General features: G+C 46.0%; 1 protein-coding gene and 1 long non-coding RNA gene across 2 annotated transcripts; one reads left to right on the top strand and one right to left on the bottom strand.

The window, feature by feature from the left end:
* Window positions 1-663: 663 nt before the first annotated feature.
* Window positions 664-1,065, bottom strand: LOC129471947 (interferon-induced transmembrane protein 3-like). The gene has a single exon (XM_055261135.1). It carries the CDS (start codon window positions 1,063-1,065, stop codon window positions 664-666), a length of 402 nt encoding a protein of 133 aa, XP_055117110.1.
* Window positions 1,066-4,205: 3,140 nt separating this feature from the next.
* LOC129471950 (uncharacterized) lies at window positions 4,206-8,259 on the top strand. Its single transcript, XR_008653813.1, has 3 exons — window positions 4,206-4,278; window positions 5,862-5,915; window positions 8,098-8,259. It is a non-coding gene; the product is annotated as an uncharacterized lncRNA (long non-coding RNA).
* The last annotated feature ends 126 nt before the right edge of the window (window positions 8,260-8,385 follow it).

Below are 8,385 nucleotides of genomic sequence, written 5' to 3'. Positions count from 1 at the left end.
GGGTTCACGCCATTCTTCTGCCTCAGCCTCCCAAGTAGCTGTCCAAGTAGGTGTCCGCCACCACACCTGGCTAATTTTTGTAATTTTAGTAGAGACAGGGTTTCACCTTGTTAGCCAGGATGGTCTCGATCTCCTGACCTCGTGATATGGAACATTCTTAAATATTTTAAATCTTTTAAAAAAAAAACTTACAAAAATAAAAACAAAGGGAGAGTGAAGAACAACTTCATTATATATTCTAAAAAGAATTTAAACATAACAAACCTAAATTTTTATTTCCTATTTTCCTGGTTTGGAAGGTACATACTTTAAATGGACAACAGTCTCTGAATACACCTAAATTCTCATCAACTGCTATGCATGGACCAGGAACACATGCATCTTGTAAATACAGATTTCAGATTCAAAATGCATCTCTATTGGATTCTAGCTTCTCATCATTTCTGATTTTCCTTCTTGCACTTGCAAACTCAAAGTGCAATACTTTAAGAAATTTTTTTAAGCAGGAACACGTGTACTTTATTGAATGCCATTGTAGAAAAGTGTGTGAGGTTAAAGGGCTGATACAGGACTCGGCTCCGGGGGCAGGTCAAGGAATGGAAGGTGAAGTGTGTGGGCGACAGGTCGTGGGCAGAGCTCCTGGCCTGGATGCTGCCTCCTGTTCTATTGATAGACTTGGAAGATCAACACTGGGATGATGATGAGCAGAATGCCCATGAGGATGCCCAGAACCAGGGCCCAGACATTCAGGCACTTGGCAGTGGAGGCATAGGCCTGGCCCCCGGTTAGGTCGCCAACCATCTTCCTGTCCCTAGACTTCATGGAGTAGGTGACTGCTATGAAGCCCAGGCAGCAGGAGTTTATGAAGAGGGTGTTGAACGGGGACCAGACAACATGGTTGGGCACAGAGGTCTCGCTGTGGATGTGGATCACGGTGGACCTCGGAGGAGCAGAGTTGTGGGGTGCCCCCAGCACAGCCACCTCATGCTCCTCCTTGAGCATCTGATAGTCTGGGGGGCAGCTGGTGCTGGCAGGAGTGAAGAAGGTTTGGGTAGTGTGGTTCATGGTCACTTGAAGAAATTTTTGAAATTGTTAATGGCTTATAATTTTGTTGAAGACAACACAATAAGAAAACTGTAGACTGGGTTGGGCATGGTGGCTCACACCTGTAATTCCAGAACTTTGGGAGGCCAAGATGGGCAGATTACTTGAGCCCAGGAGTTCAAGACCAGCCTGGACAACATAGTGAGACTCCATCTATACAAATAATTTAAAAAATTAGCTGGCCATGGTGGTATGCGCCTGTAGTCCAAGCTACCCAAAAGGCTGAAGCAGGAGGATCACCTGAGCCCAGGAGGTCGAGGCTGCGGCAAGCTGTGATCACGCCACCACACTCCAGCCTGCGTGACAGAGTGAGACCTTGTCTCAAAAAGACAAAAAAAAAGAGAAGAAAGAAAACTGTAGGGTGATATTACACTGATGATTTCTATTATTTTTCCATCATCCTCCTAGGCAATTCCATCATCATTCCACTTTCTTATTATTTTAGTCTTTTCAGCATAGCTTAGAATAGTTAATAAGTGATGATGAAGTAATTTCTAGGCTGAGGAAATAGCAACATTTTTCAAGAGATAGGAAAAATGAGATCATACAATCCCATGATATATCTTAGATTTAAGAAGGTGTCCAATGGGCCCGTGTGGTAATTGCAAGATAAAGTAATGTTTTTCTGTTTAAAAATAACATGCAATTTCTCTTTTTTTCTTTGGAAGATCTCTAAGGAAGAATAAAAGCCGTGAAATGTCAATCCTTACAACAGAACTGCTCAAAAAAGAAACTAAACTAGAAACCTGATTCCATCCTGAGAATTAGGATACACTAAGCAAAAGCTCTACTCTCAAATAAGAGCCTTAGTGCAGTGGCGTAAAGCTAAGTCTTGAATTCTGAACCTTGAGGTAAAATGTATTAGGAGAAAGTGACTGGGACTGTTAGTGCCATATTAGTTGGGGTAAGACAAGCTGCTATAATATGAGAAGACCCTTAAATGCAGTGTCTTTAAGAGCAAAAAAGGCAAGCATATTCCTGCTCTCGTTCATATCCAAGGTGAATGTTTACAGTTGGCAGGTATCTCAACTGCATGTAGAGATTCAGGGATTCAGGTTTCTTCCACCTGATGGCTCTGACATCTGTTGGGAACATGTTATCACCCTCATGGTTGAGGACTCAGCTGTAGGGAATGGGCAGAGCTCACAGAGAAGACCCAGCCACTTTCTCAAGGCTTAGCCCAGAGAGATATGCATCACATTCTATTAGTAAGAACAAGGTCACATGACCACTCTCAGCCCCAAGGGAGGCTGGGACTTGTGGTCGGGCTATATGCCCATGAAGGGGAGGAGAATGAACTTCGGTGCACAGCAAGCAGTCTCTGCCCCAGGGAATGACACGGTCCTTTGATCATAGCAGACAAGTCCATTTCATCACCTAGAGGCAAGAAATAATTGGACTACATTACAAAGCAGTAACTCTGGCCAGGCACGTTAGCTCACGCATGTAGTCCCAGCATTTTGGGTGGCCGAGGTGGGCAGATTACTTGAGGCCAGGAGTTCGAGACCAGCCCGGCCAACGTGGTAAAACGCCGTCTCTACTAAAAATACAAAAAAATTAGCCAGATGTGGTGGTGCACGCCTGTAATCCCAGCTATTTGGGAGGCTGAGACATGAGAGTTGCTTGAAACCGGGAAGCAGAGGTTACAGTGAGCCGAGATCATGCCACTGCACGCCAGCCTGGGCGACAGAGCAAGATTCTATCTCAAAACAGTAAAAAATAAGGCCAGGTGCAGTGGCTCACACCTGTAATCCCAGCACTTTGGGAGGCTGAGGCAGGCGGATCACCTGAGGTAGGGAGTTCAAGACCAGCCTGAACAACATGGTGAAACCCAGTCTCTACTAAAAATACAAAATTAGCCAGGCATGGTGGTGCATGCCTGTAATTCCAGCTACTCGGGAGGCTGAGGCAGGAGAATCGCTTGAACCCAGGAAGGAGACAGAGGTTGACGTGAGCTGAGATCACACCATTGCACTCCAGCCTGGTGACAGAGCAAGACTCCGTCTCAAAAAATATATATATAATTAATTAATTTAATTTAATTAAAAATCAGAAATAAATAGAAAGCGGTAATTCTTAGTGGGTCAAAGTTGAGAATCAAAATCACCATGGAAGCTCTTTCTCATTTAGTTTCACTGAATCAGATGCTCTGGGAGATGACCCAGGCAAATACATTTTTTTTTTTTTTTTAGATGGAGCCTTGCTCTATTGCAAAGGTTGGAGTGCAGTGGCGAGATCTGGGCTCACTGCAACCTCTGCCTCCTGGGTTCAAGCAATTCTGCCTCAGCCTCCCGAATAGCTGGGATTACAGACACCTGCCACCACGCCTGGCTAATTTTTTTGTATTTTTATCAGAGACAGGGTTTTACCATGTTGGCCAGGCTGGTTTCGAACTCTTGACCTCAAGTGATCCACCCCCCACTCGGCCTCCCAAAGTGCTGGGATTACAAGGCATGAGCCACCGTGCCTGGCTGGCAAATACAATTTGAATAAATTCTCTAGGCAGTTCCTCTATGATTAAGATCTTCTGTTCATTCGAGTAAGAAAGGTAAATCCAGTGTCTAAGGAGTCCCTTGCTGTAGTTAGAGGCCTTGTGTGGGGATTTGCCTGGCTATGGGGGTTCCTGAGATTGTATCATATCCCAGCCTGTGATCCCCTCCCCAAGCCCAGATCTGGCCCTTAGCAGGCTCTGAGTAATTGTTGAATGTATTATTTTTACTCTCACAACCGAAAGAGTGGGAAAGTCCTCTGAAATGCCATTAAACTAACAGACAGAAACTCTGTATGTCCCTTGACTCAATCTGGTTTCAAAAATAAGCATAAATAAACCATCTCAGAGAAAAGGTATTTCAAAAGTGTCCCCTCCCATGAAGTGAAACCATCACTGTGAGGCCAGAGACTCCTGAATGAGCTGAATGATGCAAAACTGTAACACCACTCTCTGCAACAGCCCTGTGCACAGCAACATACCTCCACCCCGTCCCCAATGGGTGGGACTCTCTGGAGCAGAGCTCCCCCAGCTTGAATGTGAAATTGCAGATCCTGCTTCAGTAGATGTGGGAGCGGGTGCTGAGATGCTGCACTTCTAACAGACTCCCAGACATGGCCAATGTCACTGGTCCATAGACCAGGCTTTGAGTACTGAAGTTCTAGAATGCAAATGAGCAGGCAAAGGTAAGATGTCTTAGAGCAAATGCAGAGACTCCCACCTGGCAGCTGAATCCATAGTTTACTCCTTCCCATTGGGTCATCTTTCCTCCCTATTTTCAGCCTCTTGTCTTTGGGGACTGGCCAGATTTCTGTTCCAAACTTGAGGGTCTTATCGCACCCAAAGATGTGACCTAAGGTGAAAGGTGGAATCTGGAGCTTGGAGTCCTTTTCTCTAAGAGAATTATCTTCAAACATCCTCTGGATGGAACAGAGACCTAATGAAGTATTTTCTCAATGACCCCAAGGCCAAGAACGTCAGAACAGGCAGAAGGAGGTTGTTCTCTCCAGCATAAAGAAAGGAACTGTGGTGGATTTCCTGGGTCCTGTTCATTTTTGACATTTAACAGACTTTATGTCTGGACCATACGTATTCCCAAGTTCAAGCTGAATGCACTGAATCTCTCAGCTGGGAAGAACCGTGGTGTCCTGGTTCAAGGATCTATTTTCCCGATTGAGACAGACAGGCAAAAAATAACCTAAGGCCACAAAGTTAATACTATTTCCATGTTTCCGGGCTTCTAGCCTAGGCCTAGAGGTTTCCCCAAGAAGTCACACTGCCTACCAGACTTGTAGGAATGGAGGACAAGCTGCATGCCCAGCCATCTCACTGCCTGGCAGCCAGGCAGAAAGGACTATTGGCCACGGGCCATCCTGGGTCCCCTGACTTGACGACCCCCAAGCTGCTTGCCTTGCAGAACGCCCTGTTTAATGCTTTATTCCTCCCAGTGTTTCATTATTGATTCAGCCCCTCACTGCCGGGTCTGACCAAGTAAGCTGTGAGTGTTTGTCTAATGTCAGCTTCATCAAAAATGCAGGAGTTGGGGTTTTACTCGTCTGCGTGCTACCTAGACGGTTTAAGTCAATGATTAGTGGTTTCTGTGAGCCAAAGAGGGCGCTGGCAGCCCACACGCTGGCTTCTGGCTTCTCTGAAGCGATGCTGGGTCCCCAAAGTTCTGGGGAACCCAGCAGCCTCCATCTCGTTAAGGTGGGGATGAGGCCTGGGATGAGGGGATTGACTGACGTGGAGAGTTAGGAGGTTGGGAGTGGTTTTTTCAAACAATTACCAGCCAAGTTTAAAAACAAATTCAGCAATGCATTATTATGTTGTCATTAAATATTACAGATGCAAATCTAACGAGATAGAAAAATGTTTATTCTTTCATCTATTTAAAAATGTTTATTGAGCACCTATTATGTGCTAAGCACTAGATTAACAGAGGTTAATGAGGCATACAAGGTTCTAATTCTCATCGAGCCGAAATTCCATTTAAGAGAGAAAAATCAGGCTATAAAATAGAAATAATAGTAGTAACAGTAAAGGTTTATTGAGTACTCACTATGTGCTGGGTAATATGCTAAGCACTTCACATAGAGAATGCTTCTATTTTCAAGGTATATTTTTAAAGCCTGTATGTATATCTGCTCATAGAAAAAAGACAGGAAGGAAAAAACATTAAAAGACATTATCCTCAGATTATAAGTTTATGGAGGACTTTTATTTTCTTCTTTTTGCTAACCTGAATTCTCTAAATTTTCTTGGAGGAAAGGCGTGTTCATGTGTTGCAACCTTAAGGAATCAGTCATGAGAACTTGAACCAGAGGTAAGAAAAAATTTTAAATTAAAAAATTAATTAACTAATTAATTAAAAAAGAAAATAGTCAGAGAACCTTCAAATGCTTCTCATTTGCTGCCTGATGTCTCCAGGCTCCAAGTATATGAGGCGAGGTGCTGGCCTGCTCCAGCCACTCTGGGTTCTGTCCCAGCTCGGAAATTTACCGCCTCTTCCTCCCTGGAGGATGGAGTCGCTGGAGAACCCTGATACTGTGGCCCAGCGCCATTTGGCTTGTGGTCAGGGCTCGGGGAGGGCTGAGGCATCGAAGATTGAGCCTGTGGAAAGGAACCCTTTAATGCAATGTCCCCAGATGGGCATTGGGAGCCACACTCCCTCCTGGAGGTGTGCAGGTGCCAGGATCCAGCCTTTCCTACTAATGAAACTCCAATCAGATCCTGACAGCAGGTGTTGCCGGCCAGCCCCACTGGACCCCTGCCCTGGCCAGGGAAATGGAGGACGACAGCTATGCCACTGTCTGAAAATCCTGGTGCCCCTGAAGGCCCTGCTGGGCTGCTCTCTGGCTCTGGTGTACCCGGAGGGGAGAAAGGGGATGGCTGCCCCACAGTGATCACGGTAACCCTAACAACGTTACACTTAGGGAAATCCAGCTCTGAGTTCTTGACACACAGGGAGGCCTGACACCAAACACTTGACATTTCTTCATTCATTCATTCAATCCTCAATATTATCATTACCATCCTCCTTTTACCTATATGGAAACAGAGACCCAGAGAGGTCAAGTCACTTGCCCAAAGTCACACAGCCAGGGAGCGTAAGGCTGGAAGGTGGACTCCAGATCCCACACCCTAACCACTCAGCAACACTGTCTCCCATTATCTGAGATCTCTGGGGACAGTGCCGTAGAAGCCTGTCCCCCCAGGACTGGACACCTGAGGAGGAGAGCAGCTCTGGTCCCCGAGGAGGCATCAGAACACTGAGTAAAGGGGAACAGGCAATGGGTGTCAGGCAGTCCTGGCTTTGAATCCTAGCCTAGACATCTACTCACTGTGTGACCTTAGACAAGTCATTTTACCTCTCTGGGGCTCTGTTTGCTCAACTCTGCAATGGAGATGTAATACCTAACTTTTCAGATTGCAGGCAGGTTATTTTCGACACAGAAAATTACTAGTATTGATTGAACACCTGCTACATATGCCAGAAGCTGTGCAAAGCACATCACATGTGTTATTTAACCTTTTTAATACCCTAGGACACTATGATTATCTCCACTTTACAGATGAGAAAACTGAGGCTTAAATAGGTTAAGAACTTCAGAAGGTTATGAGAAAGAAGCAAAGCCAAGGTGTGAACCCATGTCCTCTAAGGCCACAAGCCCTAGGCTCAGCCCATCTGCCATATGTGCCACCTCTGCATCAAATGAAATGATGCTTGCCAAGGACTCACGTCAAGTAACCAGAGCTGTCATTGCATGGCCACAATGCGGACAGAGATAATGCATTTGCACCTAGCCCAGCGCCTGGCACGTTGGAAGCCCCCAATAACTGTGTGTATTAATGGTTCCAGTTGTCTCAGGCATGGCAAGGCTACCTGCAGCAGCCAAGACCTCTTCGGCTCTTTGTTCAGCCCAGTGAGGGCTCCTGGGGAAGCAAGCAGGTCCCGTCTCCCCAAAACTCTACAGTTGACTTGGGAAGTGAAGAAAGACACAGCTGCAGCAGTTACATAACTGCTTCCTCCTCCACAAACCAATCAGAGCAGATAGGAGCCCCTTGAACCCCTTCCAGCCCTAATGCACCTCCAATCCTGCACAGGATTGGAATAAGGTGAAACATAAAGAATGTGGTTCAAGTGCTGTTTTATCAAAAATATTCCTAGGCCCGGGCTGCCCACAGAACTTTTTCTGAACAAACATCACCAGGGGGCCCAACATCCCTCCCAGGACAGGAGCAGATCTTTCGGAGGCTCCAGATCCTGGTGTCCCAGCGTGCAAGAAGTGCGTGTTTGTGCTCTCCATCCATCCTGCACTGACCCTACCTTTGAAGGCCAGTTGCTTCCCTGTGTCCATCAGAGGCTTCCAGAGCTCCTGCCTGACTCCAGGTGGACTAAATCCATTGTCAAGTTCGCCCAGCCCCCAAGACCTGCATAAAAGACAGATTTGTTACAATTGGAAGGGACCCTACCAACATCTCATTGTAAACTATTCACTTTACAGATGACCAAACCAAGGCCCAGAGAAGTTAAGTGACTTGGCCAAGGCCACACAACTAGTGAATGATGTCACTGGAATTAGAACCCATATCTCTTGGCACCTAATTCAATACTGTTTCTGTCACTGACGTGTTTCCTGAGCACCCAATAAATGGTAATTATGTATTGCCTGATAAATGATGACTCCAGACTTTGGGTCTTGGTGATGTTTCTTGACCCTGAATCTGAGAGGTCTTACACAGGCCACAGAGGATTCTTGGGTAGTAGCACCGCACAAAGCAGAAGGGAAACT

This window comes from Symphalangus syndactylus, chromosome 22 (genome assembly GCF_028878055.3).
Source record: "Symphalangus syndactylus isolate Jambi chromosome 22, NHGRI_mSymSyn1-v2.1_pri, whole genome shotgun sequence".
In the NCBI taxonomy this organism is placed as follows: Eukaryota; Metazoa; Chordata; class Mammalia; order Primates; family Hylobatidae; genus Symphalangus; species Symphalangus syndactylus.
The sequence above is the reverse complement of the archived record's forward strand: the minus strand, read 5'-3'. Positions and strand labels throughout refer to the sequence as shown.